Source organism: Emydura macquarii, unplaced genomic scaffold (genome assembly GCF_026122565.2).
Source record: "Emydura macquarii macquarii isolate MOO-44397 ecotype Brisbane River unplaced genomic scaffold, CSIRO-AGI_Emac_v2 contig_1032, whole genome shotgun sequence".
In the NCBI taxonomy this organism is placed as follows: Eukaryota; Metazoa; Chordata; order Testudines; family Chelidae; genus Emydura; species Emydura macquarii.
Window position 1 is genome coordinate 1 of NW_027131169.1, and position 19,343 is coordinate 19,343.

The following is a 19,343-nucleotide window of genomic DNA, read 5'->3' on the forward strand; positions in this document are numbered from 1 at the left end:
ATTTTAATTTTTTTAATTTTAATTTTAATTTTAATTTTAATTTTAATTTTAATTTTAATTTTAATTTTAATTTTAATTTTAATTTTAATTTTAATTTTAATTTTAATTTTAATTTTAATTTTAATTTTAATTTTTTTAATTTTAATTTTAATTTTAATTTTAATTTTAATTTTAATTTTAATTTTAATTTTAATTTTAATTTTAATTTTAATTTTAATTTTAATTTTAATTTTAATTTTAATTTTAATTTTAATTTTAATTTTAATTTTAATTTTAATTTTAATTTTAATTTTAATTTTAATTTTAATTTTAATTTTAATTTTAATTTTAATTTTAATTTTAATTTTAATTTTAATTTTAATTTTAATTTTAATTTTAATTTTAATTTTAATTTTAATTTTAATTTTAATTTTAATTTTAATTTTAATTTTAATTTTAATTTTAATTTTAATTTTAATTTTAATTTTAATTTTAATTTTAATTTTAATTTTAATTTTAATTTTAATTTTAATTTTAATTTTAATTTTAATTTTAATTTTAATTTTAATTTTAATTTTAATTTTAATTTTAATTTTAATTTTAATTTTAATTTTAATTTTAATTTTAATTTTTTTAATTTTAATTTTAATTTTAATTTTAATTTTAATTTTAATTTTAATTTTAATTTTAATTTTAATTTTAATTTTAATTTTAATTTTAATTTTAATTTTAATTTTAATTTTAATTTTAATTTTAATTTTAATTTTAATTTTAATTTTAATTTTAATTTTAATTTTAATTTTAATTTTAATTTTAATTTTAATTTTAATTTTAATTTTAATTTTAATTTTAATTTTAATTTTAATTTTAATTTTAATTTTTTTAATTTTAATTTTAATTTTAATTTTAATTTTAATTTTAATTTTAATTTTAATTTTAATTTTAATTTTAATTTTAATTTTAATTTTAATTTTAATTTTAATTTTAATTTTAATTTTAATTTTAATTTTAATTTTAATTTTAATTTTAATTTTAATTTTAATTTTAATTTTAATTTTAATTTTAATTTTAATTTTAATTTTAATTTTAATTTTAATTTTAATTTTAATTTTAATTTTAATTTTAATTTTAATTTTAATTTTAATTTTAATTTTAATTTTTTTAATTTTAATTTTAATTTTAATTTTAATTTTAATTTTAATTTTAATTTTAATTTTAATTTTAATTTTAATTTTAATTTTAATTTTAATTTTAATTTTAATTTTAATTTTAATTTTAATTTTAATTTTAATTTTAATTTTAATTTTAATTTTAATTTTAATTTTAATTTTAATTTTAATTTTAATTTTAATTTTAATTTTAATTTTAATTTTAATTTTAATTTTAATTTTAATTTTAATTTTAATTTTAATTTTTTTAATTTTAATTTTAATTTTAATTTTAATTTTAATTTTAATTTTAATTTTAATTTTAATTTTAATTTTAATTTTAATTTTAATTTTAATTTTAATTTTAATTTTAATTTTTTTAATTTTAATTTTAATTTTAATTTTAATTTTAATTTTAATTTTAATTTTAATTTTAATTTTAATTTTAATTTTAATTTTAATTTTAATTTTAATTTTAATTTTAATTTTAATTTTAATTTTAATTTTAATTTTAATTTTAATTTTAATTTTAATTTTAATTTTAATTTTAATTTTAATTTTAATTTTAATTTTAATTTTAATTTTAATTTTAATTTTAATTTTAATTTTAATTTTAATTTTAATTTTAATTTTAATTTTAATTTTAATTTTAATTTTAATTTTAATTTTAATTTTAATTTTAATTTTAATTTTAATTTTAATTTTAATTTTAATTTTAATTTTAATTTTAATTTTAATTTTAATTTTAATTTTAATTTTAATTTTAATTTTAATTTTAATTTTAATTTTAATTTTAATTTTAATAATTTTAATTTTAATTTTAATTTTAATTTTAATTTTAATTTTAATTTTAATTTTAATTTTAATTTTAATTTTAATTTTAATTTTAATTTTAATTTTAATTTTAATTTTAATTTTAATTTTAATTTTAATTTTAATTTTAATTTTAATTTTAATTTTAATTTTAATTTTAATTTTAATTTTAATTTTAATTTTAATTTTAATTTTAATTTTAATTTTAATTTTAATTTTAATTTTAATTTTAATTTTAATTTTAATTTTAATTTTAATTTTAATTTTAATTTTAATTTTAATTTTAATTTTAATTTTAATTTTAATTTTAATTTTAATTTTAATTTTAATTTTAATTTTAATTTTAATTTTAATTTTAATTTTAATTTTAATTTTAATTTTAATTTTAATTTTAATTTTAATTTTAATTTTAATTTTAATTTTAATTTTAATTTTAATTTTAATTTTAATTTTAATTTTAATTTTAATTTTAATTTTAATTTTAATTTTTTTTTAATTTTAATTTTAATTTTAATTTTAATTTTAATTTTAATTTTAATTTTAATTTTAATTTTAATTTTAATTTTAATTTTAATTTTAATTTTAATTTTAATTTTAATTTTAATTTTAATTTTAATTTTAATTTTAATTTTAATTTTAATTTTAATTTTAATTTTAATTTTAATTTTAATTTTAATTTTAATTTTAATTTTAATTTTAATTTTAATTTTAATTTTAATTTTAATTTTAATTTTAATTTTAATTTTAATTTTAATTTTAATTTTAATTTTAATTTTAATTTTAATTTTAATTTTAATTTTAATTTTAATTTTAATTTTAATTTTAATTTTAATTTTAATTTTAATTTTAATTTTAATTTTAATTTTAATTTTAATTTTAATTTTAATTTTAATTTTAATTTTAATTTTAATTTTAATTTTAATTTTAATTTTAATTTTAATTTTAATTTTAATTTTAATTTTAATTTTAATTTTAATTTTAATTTTAATTTTAATTTTAATTTTAATTTTAATTTTAATTTTAATTTTAATTTTAATTTTAATTTTAATTTTAATTTTAATTTTAATTTTAATTTTAATTTTAATTTTAATTTTAATTTTAATTTTAATTTTAATTTTAATTTTAATTTTAATTTTAATTTTAATTTTAATTTTAATTTTAATTTTAATTTTAATTTTAATTTTAATTTTAATTTTAATTTTAATTTTAATTTTAATTTTAATTTTAATTTTAATTTTAATTTTAATTTTAATTTTAATTTTAATTTTAATTTTAATTTTAATTTTAATTTTAATTTTAATTTTAATTTTAATTTTAATTTTAATTTTAATTTTAATTTTAATTTTAATTTTAATTTTAATTTTAATTTTAATTTTAATTTTAATTTTAATTTTAATTTTAATTTTAATTTTAATTTTAATTTTAATTTTAATTTTAATTTTAATTTTAATTTTAATTTTAATTTTAATTTTAAATTTTAATTTTAATTTTAATTTTAATTTTAATTTTAATTTTAATTTTAATTTTAATTTTAATTTTAATTTTAATTTTAATTTTAATTTTAATTTTAATTTTAATTTTAATTTTAATTTTAATTTTAATTTTAATTTTAATTTTAATTTTAATTTTAATTTTAATTTTAATTTTAATTTTAATTTTAATTTTAATTTTAATTTTAATTTTAATTTTAATTTTAATTTTAATTTTAATTTTAATTTTAATTTTAATTTTAATTTTAATTTTAATTTTAATTTTAATTTTAATTTTAATTTTAATTTTAATTTTAATTTTAATTTTAATTTTAATTTTAATTTTAATTTTAATTTTAATTTTAATTTTAATTTTAATTTTAATTTTAATTTTAATTTTAATTTTAATTTTAATTTTAATTTTAATTTTAATTTTAATTTTAATTTTAATTTTAATTTTAATTTTAATTTTAATTTTAATTTTAATTTTAATTTTAATTTTAATTTTAATTTTTTTAATTTTAATTTTAATTTTAATTTTAATTTTAATTTTAATTTTAATTTTAATTTTAATTTTAATTTTAATTTTAATTTTAATTTTAATTTTAATTTTAATTTTAATTTTAATTTTAATTTTAATTTTAATTTTAATTTTAATTTTAATTTTAATTTTAATTTTAATTTTAATTTTAATTTTAATTTTAATTTTAATTTTAATTTTAATTTTAATTTTAATTTTAATTTTAATTTTAATTTTAATTTTAATTTTAATTTTAATTTTAATTTTAATTTTAATTTTAATTTTAATTTTAATTTTAATTTTAATTTTAATTTTAATTTTAATTTTAATTTTAATTTTAATTTTAATTTTAATTTTAATTTTAATTTTTTTATTAATTTTAATTTTAATTTTAATTTTAATTTTAATTTTAATTTTAATTTTAATTTTAATTTTAATTTTAATTTTAATTTTAATTTTAATTTTAATTTTAATTTTAATTTTAATTTTAATTTTAATTTTAATTTTAATTTTAATTTTAATTTTAATTTTAATTTTAATTTTAATTTTAATTTTAATTTTAATTTTAATTTCCCCATCCTAACAGTAAACACTAACAATAATCCCCCAACCATAAACCCTAATCCACTAACCCTAACACCCTAACCGTAACCCCCCCCAACCTCTATCCCCTAACCCTAACCCCAAATCATAACCCTAACACTAACTTCTAACATCCCTCCAACCCTAACCCTAACCCCCTACCAACGCCTAACCCAACACCAACCCCTAAACCCAACCATTATCCTAACCCGCCCAAACCCTAACCCCCCTAACCCTCTATCCCTAACCCTACCCTAACACCTAACCCACCAACCCTAACACCTAACCCGCCAACCCTAACCCCTAATCCTAACCCCAACCCCCTAACCCTAGCCTCCTAACCCAAAGCCTAATCCTAAACCTAACCCCAACCCTAACCCCCCAACCCTTAACCCCTAACCGAACCCAACCCTAACCTAAGCCCCTAACCCTAACCCCAACGCCCCAATCCTAACCCTAAAACCCACCCCCCACCCTAACCTCCTAACCCTAAACACAACCCTCACCCCTAACCCCTATCCTCACCCTATCCCCCACCCTCACCCTAACGCCAAACCCTAACCCCAACCCAACCATAACCCTAACCTAAATCGTAAACTCTAACTTTTATCCTTACCCTAACCAAACCCTAAACCTGACCCAACCTCTAACCCCTAAACCAAACCCCAACCCATAAACCTAATCCTAACCCTAAACCCCCTCCCCAAACTCTATATCCCAACCCAAACCCTAAACCCAACCCCAACCGTACCTCAACCCTAATCCCAACCCCAAACCAACCCTAACCCTCCTTTAACCCCACCCTTACCCTAAAACTCTAACCCGCAGCCGTATGCAGCAAGCCAAGATCAAGTGGGACTGTGCCCCCTCTTCCCAGCCACAGGATCCATGGGGAAGAAGTTCTTCTCACTGTGAGAGCCCCATCAAGCAGTGCCTCAGGCATGTGATATATGTAGAGGGGTCTGACTGTAAGGTAGGTGTGTCCAGGGGAACCCAAGATAATGGAACGCCTCCAATGTGCACTGGGGGATTTAGAGGCCCCAGAGAGGAAGGAGTTGGGGGGACAGGGAGGGTCCAAGTGTGTCTGGGTAGGGGAACCTGGCAGGTTGAGGGGTAGCAGCAATTGGAGATGGGGAACCTGGCAGGCTGCGGACAGAGTAGGACAGAGGAGTGCTGGGAAAGTCGCGCCACACAATGGAGAAATGGGTTGGTGTGGATTGAATCAGGGGTGGGGTGTTAGATCCTCTGAAGAGGACGCCCATAGGCTCCCGCGCCTCTGACCTCCTCCTACTGGCATCGTGAGCATTGAACTCACTTCCACTTCCAACAACTTCCATTTCTGGTCTTGCCCCGTAAACCGGAAGCTGTGTTGCATAATGCATTCCCCCACATAAACAAACTAAGCAATCACCGGACACTACATCTCCCATGATGCCACTGGCCCTGCGGAGGCTGATGGGAGATACAAGCTGGGGTTCACACACTACGTCTCCCACCTGGCACCGCTCCACTCCTTTTCTCTCCCCTCCCTCCGCCCAGCTTGGCTGTAGCCGGTTTCTTCTGAACCCGCCAATGGTGGGAGTTTACAACGTGGAGGGGCATGGGTAGGACGGGGTTACAGGGTGGGGTCCTGGAGGATTGAGGCTGGGAGACCAAATGGGGGCAGAGCATGTAGGAGATGGAGGGAGAAGGAGTGGGGCTGAGGGCTGGAGGAAGCTTAATTAGGATGCAGGACTGAGGCTAGACCCATCTGGGTTACGGTGACCAAATGTCCTGATTTAACAGGGACGCTTCCGATTTCTGGGGCTTTTTCTTATATAGGCACCTAGCACCCTGTGCCGCTATTTCATAATTGCTATCTGGTCACCCTAATATGGGTTGAAGTGGGGCCCAAACCAGATTCGGACCTGATGGGGAGTGGCGGAGCAGGAGGCATGGGGGGGGATTATGGATGAAGAGAATTGGGGTGTGGGTGCCCAGGGTGTAGGAATAGGGATTAGGGGGCTTTAGCGGTAATTGGGGGTAGAGGTGGGGGTGAGTGCCTGGGGACAAGGGAGGAGGAGATTAAGTGTTTTCAGAGAGGGAAATGGGGGTAGGCAAGGAAAGCCAAGTTGATTGAGGGGAGGATAGGTAAGAGTGCCTCACGCTAACCTACTGTCCCCAGTCCTGGGGTAGGTTACCCCCAATCTTCTCCCTCAGTATGTGGTTGACTCCTCCCCGTGGCAGCATAACTCCTGCCTGCTCCATCTAGAACTGGCATTGCACCAATTGAGGGCATTCTCGTAACAGCTTCTACTTCCCACCGTCCATGGAAACCAGAGGTTTATGGCTCCCCAGTCCATGGTAGGAGAAAGAACAAAAGCTACGTAGGCAAGGAGCCCCACCCCCTACTTCTCCCAGAGTGCAGCACTTCACTCCCTTTTCTCCTCCATCCAAGCACCTTCTTAGTGCCACCGCAGAGCCTTATCTAACAAGCAGAGTTCCCCAGAGGTCAGTCCTGGGGCCGGTTTTGTTCAACATCTTCATTAATAATCTGGAGGATGGGGTAGATTGCACCCTCAGTAAGTTTGCAGATGACACTAAGCTAGAAGGAGTGGTAGATACCCTGGAAGGAAGGGATCGGATACAGAGGGACCTAGACAAACTGGAGGACTGTGCCAAAAGAAATCTGATGAGGTTCAACAAAGACAAGTGCAGCATCCTCACTTAGGACGGAAGAATCACATGCACAGCTACAGACTGGGGACCGATGAGCTAAGCAGCAGTTCTGCAGAAAAGGACCTGGGGGTTATAGTGGACAAGAAGCTAGATATGAGTCAACAGTGTGACCTGGTTGCCAAGAAGGTTAATAGCATATTGGGCTGCATTAGTAGGAGCATTGCCAGCAGATCGCGGGAAGTGATTATTCCCCTCTATTCGGCATTGGTGAGGCCGCATTTGGAGTATTGTGTCCAGTTCTGAGCCCCTCACTACAAAAAGGATGTGGACAAGTTGGAGAGAGTCCAGCGGAGGGCAAAGAAAATGATTAGGGGCTGGAGCACAAGACTTATGAGGAGAGGCTGAGGGAACTAGGTTTGTTTAGTCTGCAAAAGAGAAGAATGAGGGGGGATTTGATAGCAGCCTTTAACTACCTGAAAGGGGGTTCCAGGGAGGATGGAGCTAGGCTGTTGTCAGTGGTGGCAGATGACAGAACAAGGAGCAATGGTCTCAAGTTGCAGTGGGGGAAGTTTAGGTTGGATATTAGGAAAGTTTTTCACTAGGAGGGTGGTGAAGTAAGAGGTTTTTAAGCTGCGGCTTGACAAAGCCTTGGCTGGGATGATTAGCGGAGATTAGTCCTGCTTTGAGCAGAGAGTTGGACTAGATGACCGAGAATCCACCACCTCCCTAGGTAACTCATTCCAGTGCTTCACCACCCTCCTAGTGAAAAACTTTTTCCTAATGTCCAACCTAGACCTCCCGCCCTGCAACTTGAGACCGTTGCTCCTTGTTCTGTCATCTGCCACCACTGACAACAGCCTAGCTCCATCCTCCCTGGAACCCCCTTTCAGGTAGTTGAAGGCTGCTATCAAATCCCCCCTCATTCTTCTCTTCTGCAGACTAAACAAGCCTAGTTCCCTCAGCCTCTCCTCATAAGTCATGTGCTCCAACCCTCTAATCATTTTCTTTGCCCTCCGCTGGATTCTCTCCAACTTGTCCACATCGTTTCTGTAGTGGAGGGCCCAGAACTGGACACAATACTCCAAATGTAGCCTCACCAGTGCAGATGTGCTGGCAATGCTCCTACTAATGAAGCCCAATACACCGTTAGCCTTCTTGGCAATAAGGGCACAATCAGTCCCCAGTCTGTAGCAGTGCATGGGATTCTTCCACCCTAAGTGCAAGACTCTGCACTTGAACTTCATCAGATTTTTTTCATCCCAATCCTCCAATTTGTCTAGGTCACTCTGTATCCTATCCCTACCCCACAGGGTATCTATCACTTCCCCACTGGCCTCAGAGACAAATTGTGTAAATAAAAGACATGGTATAACAAGATACTTACAAATGCCAACTTCTAATACTTGTAATAAATTTGATACTGTTATTATTATTAAGCCTTAAAAGAAATTTAATATTAATGAGTAACTCTGTAACGATGTATAATGTGTATAGTTTTTGAGGGGAAAAAAAAAGGTAACTGAAAACACAGCTCATGTTAAAAAGCCTTATGGTAATGATACTTCTCAGCTATTACCTGTAGATAATCTTAAAACTTGACACAGCCCGGCCCATAGACTTACATGAGAGCCAGCAAGTAGAAAAGATGGGGTAAAAATATGGAAACTTTGGGTCTCGTTCTGAAATTGTCATCTAGAGCATTGGATTTGCGACCGACAGAGACCCAGTTCCCTCCTCATGCCCAGTCTAGTTGGCCACTACTAGGCTGGCTCAAGCAATGCATAAAAGGATTGGTAATTATATCACACCAGCTTGCAGAACACTTCCTGGGTGTGAATGTGACTGCTTTTTGATATTCTTACATTTACAATAAACGTGGCACATTGCCTTGTCCCCCTGGATAAGATCCTGCTAGTCTTTTCTTTCACAAGTATAACAAAAGGGGGTGTGAAGCTGCGCCCGGACTGCCCTGCTCTGAGTAAGGCATTGCAGTTTGGAGGGGATTCCCTTCCAACTCTGCCCATGGGCTCAGGGCTTCTGCCCTGCAGGGAGCACCACAGCTTTGGGCTTGGGGTTTCAGACCCGCAGTTCTGGGCTTTAGCCCCACGTGCGGCTCCAGCTATGGGGACCTGGGGCCCCCTGAAATGGCTCATGGCTCCCTGGGGGGCTGTGGATGCTCAGTTGAGAACTGCTGCTCTAGGGAGTAGCCCAGCTCCCCCATTTCATTCCAGAGGGCTTGCGGCATGAGCACAAAAAGCAGCTTTGGGATGATTTATTATTTTACATAGTAAAATGAATGGAGAGAAAAATACAAAGTGCCTGTCACTCTTCCCAGAGTCACCACTCAGATCACCATAATCACATCACCTCTCTGGGGCTTTAGCCACTTTTCAACTCCCCCTCTGCCCCAGAATCATGTTGCTGTTTTGTATCCTTAGACCTCCCCACTGCCACCAGGCCAGATTACTGCTCTGGGTCGCAGTTCCTTGTGGAGCCACATCACCAGCTTGGGCCCCAGTATACCCACTTTTACCATGGGCCCACTTGGCCTCTACACTATGCAAGTGCACCACCTACCCATGCTGCAGCTCTGTGGTTTTTATCCTGGTTCATCTCCCATCACTGGCTGGTCAGGATGTTGCTGAGGCCTAAGCAGACAGGTTGTGGATTGAGATGGGTCCCAAAGGAGAAGCAGTTCCCACCACCACCAATAAGCAGCAGCTCTTTTTCATCTGGCAGGAATATGCTGCTGTGATTGTGCAGCATTAATGGCCACTCCAGAGATACCTGGAAAAGAACAAAAGAGGCCTGTGTCATGTGGGGGAAAGCACAGCAATGTCTGTTCCAGGCGAGCTAGCCAGATGTACTGGAGAGGGGAATGGAGGCCAAGAGGTAGTACTGGCTGTGCTGGTCATGAGGTGCATGAACAAAGTGCTTAAAGCCTGGGAGGTGGGCGGAGACCGGGTGCTCAGAGACTCAGAGTGTGTGGAACAGCCCAATAACTCAGAGTTCTCTCCTAGAAGAAAGAACATGGGGCAGAGCAGGGGCCAATCTGCTGAAAGAAGTTCATTTATGGAAGTCACTGAGCTTTCACAAAAGACAAAAAGGCTTCTGAGGAAAGAATAGCCCAGCCCAGCCATAGCCCTCTTCTCTTTTCAGTTTCCCAAAAGCAGTATCCTTGACTCTGATCTCTCCTCCTCCCACAGACTCTCTCTGACACCTATGGCCTTGCCCGTCTTGGCCTCTCCCTCCTCCAGTCTGGGCTATGGCAGCTCCCCACCATTTGGCCTCTCAGCTCCAGGCCCCTAGAATCCCATTTCTGCTGAGATCCTATCCCTTCTGGCCAGGCGGAGGTGGGCTGGCAGATGGAGTGGCATTCTGTTCCGGTCCCAGTTTATCCCCGTCTGTATTCTCTATTCCTCACGCAGGGGTCTGGGTCAGTGACAATCAACAGAGCCCAGGAGACTCCTCCTCCCATCGTAGAACACAGATTCCTCCTGGAAAGGGGGTTATTTCAGTGCTTACTGTGTCAATCTGATACTCCAAGCTGATACCCGTCATCAGATCAATCACAGTCACCCCGGGTACTGATGCAGAGTGAAGCCATACTCCCCCCACAAGCAGAAGTTTCCCATCATGCACATGGGCAGTGTGTGAATACCTGTGGGAAGAGTTCAGAGAGACACAACTACAGTGATGAGGAAAGCTAAAGATAGGGCATGTACTCACTGTCCTGTGGGATCGCCACTCACCTGGGGATGAGAGGAGGGCATGTCTCTACACCCTGCCACTGAAAGCCACTCCCAGCTGGTCTCAGAAAAAGCACAGTGTTCAATGGTTGCTCGGCTGCTCCCAGGCCCCCTGCAATGAGCGCTCCCCCGTCCCAGCTGCAGGCACTGTGAGAGTGACGGGCTTCAGGGACCTGCCCCCTGATGGCAATCTACACAAGCAGAACATGAGCTGTATGTTCAGAGGATCAGGAGCTGAGAGCTGAACTGGACAAGGAGGGTGTCTGTTCTCCCCCTCCACCCTCGGCCATCCCACAGGATTAATCTTTCCTTTTCTCATCCCCTCATCTGGAATTCACTCCTCTTCCAGGGAGGGACGGCAAGGAGAGAATTGGAAGTAGATTGGGTATGGCTGAAGGTGAAGTGAACCCCGGGGGGGGGGGGGGGGGGGGGGAATGCCCTGCTCCCCAATAGAGGGAGGATTCTTTCTAATCTATCTACAGAATTTATATGGCCCCCATACCATAGTATTTGAACACCTCGCAATCGTTCATGTATTTATTCTCAGACACCTGAGAGGAAACCTATCCTTTTATTCTCACAATCTAGATGGAGCTACTATAAAGTGGGTGCATAACTGGCTGGAAAACTGTTCCCAGTAGTTATCAATGGTTCACAATCAAGCTGGAAAGGCATATCGAGTGACGTCCTGCAGTGACCAGTTCAGAGTCCGGTTCTGTTGAATATCTTCATCAATGATTTAGATAATGGCATAGAGAATACACTTATAAAATTTGCAGATGACACCAAACTGGAAGGGGTTGCAAGTGCTTTGGAGGATAGGATTGAAATTAAAAATGATCTGAACAAACTGGAGAAATGTTCTGAAGTAAATAGGATGAAATTCAGTAAGGACAAATGCAAAGTGCTCCATTTAGGAAGAAACAATTAGTTGCACATATACAAAATGGGTAATGACTGCTTAGGAAGAAGTACTGGGGAAAGAGATCTGGGGGTCAGACTGGATCACAGGTTAAATATGAGTCAACAGAATCACACTGTTGCAAAAAAAGCAAACATCATTCTGGAATGGATTAGCAGGAGTGTTGGAAATAAGACACGAGAAGTAATTCTTCCGCTCTACTCTGTGCTGATTAGGCCTCAGCTGGAGTATTGTGTCCAGTTCTGGGCGCCACATTTCAAGAAAGATGTGGACAAATTGGAGAAAGTCTAGAGAAGAGCAACAAGAATGATTAAAGGTTTAGAAAACAAGACCCAAGAGGGAAGATTGGAAAAAATTTGTTGTTTGGTCTGGAGTAGAGACGACTGGGGAACACACACATGGTAACAGTTTTCAAGAACGTAAAAAGGTTGTTACAAGGAGAAGAGCAGTAAATTGTTCTTGCTAATCTCTGAGGACAGGACACAAAGCAATGGGCTTAAACTGCAACAATTTAAGGTTGCAACGATTAGGCTGGACATCCAGAAAAACTTAGTAACTGTCAGAGTAGTTAAGCACGGGAATAAATTGCCTATGGAGGTTGTAAAATCTCCATCATTGGAGATTTTTAAGAGCAGGTTAGACCAATACCTGTCAGGGATGGTCTAGATAATACTTGGTCCTGCTATGAGTGCAAGGGACTGGACTAGACGACCTCTCGAGGTCCTTTCCAGTTCTACAATTCTATGATTCTACATTAAAGAGATCATTACCTGTTTAACAATTATTGATATTCAGAGCTGCAGATCTTCAATGCATATGGATCAGTGTACTAATTAACAAAGAGATTGTTACAGATTACTAAATCAAACCAGAGAACAGGATGAGTGACTCTATAACCACCTGTCTTCAACATGTGGAAAGAAAAATTGTGGTGTTAGGGGGACTTTGATTTGGCAGATTTATTATTATTATGTGTATTATCATAGCTCTTAGGAGCCTGACCTATGCCAACTGAAACCAGGTTACAGAAGTCTCATGTAGCTGGTGTGTACATTCTAGCTCACCAAAAAATCTCATATGAGGACTCAAATGAAAGTCAGTGTCACATAGAGCATTAATATCATAGTGAAATGTATGTACAGATACTACATAAGGAATTATGTCTATATACTGAAAATATGCTTTTAAAGTCAGTATCAAGGTATCAGCCAGGTTTATTGCCCTTCAGGGCACAGTACTAGCTACAGATACTCTAACACGAGTGCTCAGTAGCAAGGAATGGTTCAGTCAGCAGCAGGAATTTCTGCTGTCCCCTCAGCTGCACACAAGGTTAAGGTGAGGTACTCCGACATTTATAGATTCAAACAACTTACATACCACCTTATGTGTTTCATGACATCTGTTTGCTACCTCTCTTTGTTCCTGACATCTTGGCCACAATCACTGTTCTGTCAAACCATCTTATCTTGTACTGATTGGGCTGCATCTGTACTAGCTTTCTAAAATGTATTTATGTAAATATCTAGTGTCTGGTACATAAGCAATAACTTTGCCAAGTTCATGTGCCAACAGTGAACTTCTAAGCATCTGCTTTAATACATGGCCTGACTTTGGTTCACAGCCTCTGGTTCAGGCCTCAGGTCTTGCACCAGGCCCAGTGCTCCAGGCTCTCCCTACTATTACATATATAAATATCTTCTCCATCTTCCCCCGAGTGCCAAGATGTGGAAAAGACTTCTGCTGAGAAGGAAAGACATGGCTTTGGCTAAGACTGAATGACCAATAAATAAGCAGAACATGGTGAACTTATGTATTGATGACCCTGTGTCTGTCTAGCAAATTTCTCTATGTTCACTGAAGGTAGAACAAGAATTGGCTTAATCCACAGTAACGGAGATTTAAGTTAGAGAACAGGAAAGCCTTTTAACTATAAGGATAGTTAAGCACTGGTATAAGCTTCCAAGGGAGGTTTTTAAGAACAGGTTAGACAGACACCTGTCAGGGATGGTCTAGGCTTACTTGGTCCTGCCTCAGCATCAGGGGCTGGACTAGATGACCACTCAAGCTTACCTTGTTAGAATTTGGTATTTTACTATTGGATTCTCTCCTTTGATTTGGACTGCTCACCCTCCTCTCGTAAGAAGGAAAAATTGCCTTTCGAGTGTGTATGCACATCTAGCAGAGTCAGCATATATCTGTAGCCTGGTCTTTTCTCCATCAAGCTGCTATGCTACTCTTTGTGAAAGTGAACGGGGAAATGCCCCTGGTTTAATTAGTCATTTTATACCTCTTTAGGAGCGTGTCCCTATTGTACTGTTTCAGGGGAGGGACTGTAATTGGGCTCAGAGATTGCGCCAAAAATATTTCATGTGACTAGTGATCTGCATGTCCTCGGAGGCTGGGTTGTTCTCCCCTGCAGCACTTGGGCCCCTTCTGGACCCATGAAGAAAGACACTGGCCCTAAAGCGCTATCCTTCTCCATTGCATGGGATTCATATGGACCAGAGAGGTCTGTGTTTCACCTGGACATGTCAGTCTGGGATAGAAGTAGGAATACCCTCAGAAGTAAGGGGGAGGAGGGCTATTACAGAGGCAGCAAGCCGGGGGAGGAAGCTGGGTCCAAATGCCCCTTTCCACATTGGTGCTGACAATGTCCATGCAGGGAAGCAGGAGGAAGAGGGGCCTGAGCCCTGCAGTCAGGATGGGGCTATAGGGACTCAGGCAAGATCTTCCATCTGGTGGGCTGCTCTTCTGACATCACTCCTATCTTGAAGAAGAATGAGGTGATGCTGCTTGTCCCAAATCCAGTTCCCTTTCAATCCTGCCAGGCTTCTTTTCTGCCGAGGCAAACCCACACACAGCCTGGGCTGCATCTTGCCCAGCAGAGCCAGCCTCTCTTATCCTGCCTGGCTCTTTTCCTGCACAAGCTGTGTGTGAGGGGGAAGGCAAAGTGACTCGGCCCAGACTGGGCCATAAGGGAAACTGCACCCCACCAGTAAGTGGAGGTGAAGCAGGGGCCACAAACCCTTCTCTCTTCCTCTGGCTTTTCTCAGTCTAGTTCCCACTCTAAAGCCTGCAGAGGCAGAAGCCGCAGCTTGCAAATACCTCAGGAAGGGAAGCAGAGTTGAGGGAACAATCTCCCCAAAAATTCATTACAGCCCTGGGACATGCCTAGGAATTAGACAGATACATCACTAAATCAAATTGTAGTCAAACAAATGCTTGATAAATGCTTGTAGTCAAACAAAGCTTGACAAAGCCCTGCCTGGGATGGGGAACAAACAGGATGAACTGGAAATCATGGTATAACGAAGAAAATTATGACTTAATTGACAGTACAGAGACTTGGTGGGACAACACCCATGAATGGAGTACCAGCATTGGCAGATATAGCTTGTTCCATAAGAACAGGTCTGGGAAAAAAGGAGGAGGTGTTGAGCTGTATGCCAAGAATGTATTCACTTGCTCTGAGGTCCAAGAGGAAGAAAGTGACAGACCTATTGAGAGTCTCTGGATGAGGATAAAAAGGGAAAAGAACAGTAGTGATGTTATGGTGGGGGTCTATTATAGACTACCAAATCAAGAAAAGGAAGTACATGAGTCATTCTACAAACTGGTAACAAGATTAGCTAACACACGTGAGCTAGTATTAATGGGGGTGTGGAATCAAAGAAATAAGCATTACATTTATTAATAGAAGGCCTGGCCTGAAGTTGTAGCCTGAAACTGAAATAGAAGCCCCAGGCTAAACCATTAACAGAATGCCTCAACTGAAATTAGGATAAAGATGTTAAAGTCACACAAGAGGTCTCTGAACCACACCCGAGAGGCAAGTCTCTGTTATGAGCCTTAATTGAAGTCTGAACAGACTTCAACTGTTTTGATAAGTACCAGTACCTGCCCCCCTTTGTCTTACCGGCCCCATAGAAACTCACTCCATACAAATTAGCATTTGAACAGGTATTGTGTCACCACCCATCTTCAGGAGTTAACCAGGGTCCCTGAAAACCTGATTGTATAATCAAGTGACTCATTGGGCGTTCCTGTGAGGGCATCTGGTGTGCCCCACTGTGCATTGTGATTGTCTTTCCTGTTAAGTATAAACTGTTAATCAAATTCCACTATACGATCAACATGTAAATGAACCTAAGCAACCCTTATATAAGTCTTTTGTATCTGGTAGCCAGGTGAAGTACATTTGCCCAGCATCCAGACATGCTCCTTGACTTCCCTATAGCCACCTGGGTTTTCCCTATGGCTATAGTATTCCCCATAGCTATGGTTATGTGATTGTGTGTGTCACAATTAAAGCTGAACCCGATCCAACTCTAAAATGTAACAGTGTGATTCTTTTCCACGACAGGGGATTTTAACTTCCCTCATATCTGTTGGAAGTCTATTAGGGCAAAACATAATACATCCTGCAAATTCTTAGCATGTGTAAGGGACAACTGAATCAGAAAGTTGAGGAAACAACTGGGGGGTCGTCTGTTTTGGATCTGGTTTTGACCACCAAGTATGAATTAGTTGCGCATGTGAAGGTGGTCAGGAACTTGGGAGGAAGTGATCATGATCTGATAGAATTCAAGATCCTAAGGAAAGGAAGACATGAGATCAGTAAAACAAGGACGCTGGATTTCAAAAAGGCAGATTTTAACCAACTCAGGCCTTGTCTACACTTAAAGAAATAAATCAACCTAATCTAGGTCAATTTGCAGCCACTGCTATAGCAGTAGCTGATGTCCACACTACCCTACTTGGGTCGGTGGAGTGTGTCCTCACCAGGAGCTCACCAGGGGAGGTCTAGGTTGGATACTAAGAAAAAAAATTTCACTCAGAGGGTGTGTGATACGCTGTACCCCATGTACACCCTTATGGTGTGATTGTGTATCATTCGTTTCCCCCCCTTACAGTGTAACTGTGTATTGTTTAATGCAAAGTATGTCATGTCAGGTATTTTTGGAATGCTCATGACATACTGAACATTATGGTTATGGTGGTATGTTTCCTGCAATGTCATGCATATGTAGTTACGAAACTCTGCTATGTAATATTCCCAAATGCGTGTCTCTCATAGCTTTGTGTTTGCCTGGATCTATTCAAGTTGAGTGAAGGTTCACGCCTTGCAGAGGCATGCATACAGGAACAATGGACTGCCGTGAGCACCTGATAAGTTTGACTCAAGTGGAGGAAATCATGCCCATTGCCGGACATGGCTGATCACCTGACTCCAGGGGGGACAAGGAAACATGTTGAAGGCAGACGTGTTTTTGTCTCAGGAGCTCTCCCTTAGAGTCCATCTACAAAGCAACAACAAGCAACTGACAGACAGCCCACAGGGGTGGGGGAGGGGGACGGCGCTGGCTGAAGGAGTCAGCTAGCCCCTGTGGTAAGCTAATATCAAAGACTGAAAGACCACTGAAGTGTTCAACTTAGTTTAGAATGCGATTTACCTTTTTATTTCTTCCTGATCGATCTGATTCATGTTAATCTGATTTATAATCACTTAACATCTTTCTGTACTTAATAAACTTATTTGTTTATTTTATCTAAAGCAGTGCATGTAGTCTGAGTGCGTATAGAGACTTCATTTAGAGCAGCGGTTCTCAACCTTTTTTTCCCCCCGAGTACCACTCGGGCCAGGTACAGTCAGGTCAAGTACCACTTGACCTGACTGTACCCAACCCGCGTACCACTCGGGAAAAAAAGGGGAGGGACTTGCGGCGGCAGGGTTTCACAGCGGCGGGGAGGGATTGGCGGCGCGGTTTCGCGGAGGCGGGGAGGGATTGTCGGCGCGGTTTCGCGGAGGCGGGGAGGGATTGGCGGCGGCTTACATGAGGGAAACAATACCCGCTGCCGAAACCCTTCCGCCGTTTGCCCATTTTCGGCGGCAAGGTTTCGCAAGGGCGGGTGGGAGGGCACTTCCAGCGGCGCGGTATGGCTTGCATACCACCCAGCCTTCTCATAAGTACGTGTACCACCGGTTGAGAACCGCTGATTTAGAGTGATAGAGCTGGTGCATATCAATTTACCAATGAGCTTGCAGAATCCAGTGGGCAGCACTGAACTCTGTAAAACAGCAGTTCCTTGGGTTGCATCTGGAACTGGGGATGTTGGCTGCGGGTCACACCATTGCATAATCCCATGAGTGACTGGCCAGAAGGACTCACTCACTAAAGTAGGAAATGCTTATCTGGAAGAATGCTGTGGAAAGGGATCTAGGGATCATAGTGGACCACAAGCTAAATATGAATCAGTGTAATGCTGTTGCAAAAAAAGTGAACATGATTCTGGGATGTATTAAGCCGGAGTGTTGTAAACAAGACACGAGTAGTAATTCTTCCGCTCTACTCTGCGCTAATTAGGCCTCAGCTGGAGTATTGTGTCCAGTTCTGGGCGCCACATTTCAGGAAAGATGTGGACAAATTGGAGAAAGTTAGGGTTAGCCCTCTGAGAACAGGACAAGAAGCAATGGACTGAAACTGCAGCAAGGGAGGTTTAGGTTGGACATTAGAAAAAGCTTCTTAACTATCAGTGTGGTTAATCACTGGACTAAATTGCCTAAGAAGACTGTGCAATCTTCATCATTGGAGATTTTTAAGAGCAGGTTAGACAAACACCTGTCGGGGATGGTCTAGATATTACTTAGTCCTGCCATGAGTGCAGGGGACTGGACTAGATGACCTCTCGAGGTCCCTTCCAGCCCTAGGATTCTATGATTCCAATAGGCTGTGTGTGAACTGACCCAGAAGTGGGAGTTCACGCAGCAGGGCAAGTGCAAGACGGGCTCCAGGAGTGGGGGGTTCAGGTGACACGTTGATATACCAGTCCAGATTGCAAAGGGGAATGTCACAGAGTGGTGAAGCACTAGAATGGGTTACCTAGGGAGGGTGATGGAACTTACATCCTTAGATGTCTTTAAGGCCCAGCTTGATAAAGCCCTGGCTGGGATGATTTAGTTGGGGTTGGTCCTGCTTTGAGCAGGGGCCTGGATTAGATGAGCTTCTGAGGTCCCTTCCAACCCTAATGTTCTATGATTCTATGAAATGCACAAATATAAATGGAGAATAACTGTTTGAGCAGCAGAATTGCTAAGAAGGATCTGGAAGTTGTGGTGGACCACAACTTCAACACGAACCAGTAATGCAATGCTGTTGCAAAAAAAGCAAATGCAATTTTAGGTTGCATTAACAGAGGCATAGCATGCAAGTCATGGGAGGTGATAATACCGCTTTACATGACACTGGTTATTCCTCAGTTGGAGTACTGTGTACAGTTTTGGCCACCAATGTATAGAAAGGATGGAGAGAAACTGGAAAGGATCCAGAGGCAAATGACAAAGATCATCAAAGGGATGGAATGCAAGCCTATGAACAAAGACTGAGGAACTGGGTATGGAAAAGAGGAGCTTAAGGGGGGACATGACAGCAGTCTTCAAATACTTAAAAGATTGCCATACAAAGATGGAGAAAAGTTGCTCTTTTGCCACAGAGGGCAGGACAA

General features: G+C 36.5%; 1 protein-coding gene across 4 annotated transcripts in view; it reads right to left on the reverse strand.

The window, feature by feature from the left end:
* Positions 1–9,426: 9,426 nt before the first annotated feature.
* Positions 9,427–19,343, reverse strand: part of LCMT2 (leucine carboxyl methyltransferase 2) — a 40,301-nt gene continuing 30,384 nt past the window's right edge. For 3 of the 4 annotated variants that reach the window (XM_067544902.1, XM_067544901.1, XM_067544900.1), the window contains 3 exons: positions 10,922–11,109; positions 10,695–10,830; positions 9,427–9,956 (listed from right to left, as the gene is read on the reverse strand). In XM_067544902.1, coding sequence (XP_067401003.1) covers positions 9,789–9,956; positions 10,695–10,830; positions 10,922–11,109 — 492 coding nt within the window. In that variant the 3' untranslated portion in view covers positions 9,427–9,788. The remainder of the gene's footprint in view (positions 9,957–10,694; positions 10,831–10,921; positions 11,110–19,343) is intronic. The other variant, XM_067544903.1, reaches the window with a different exon arrangement.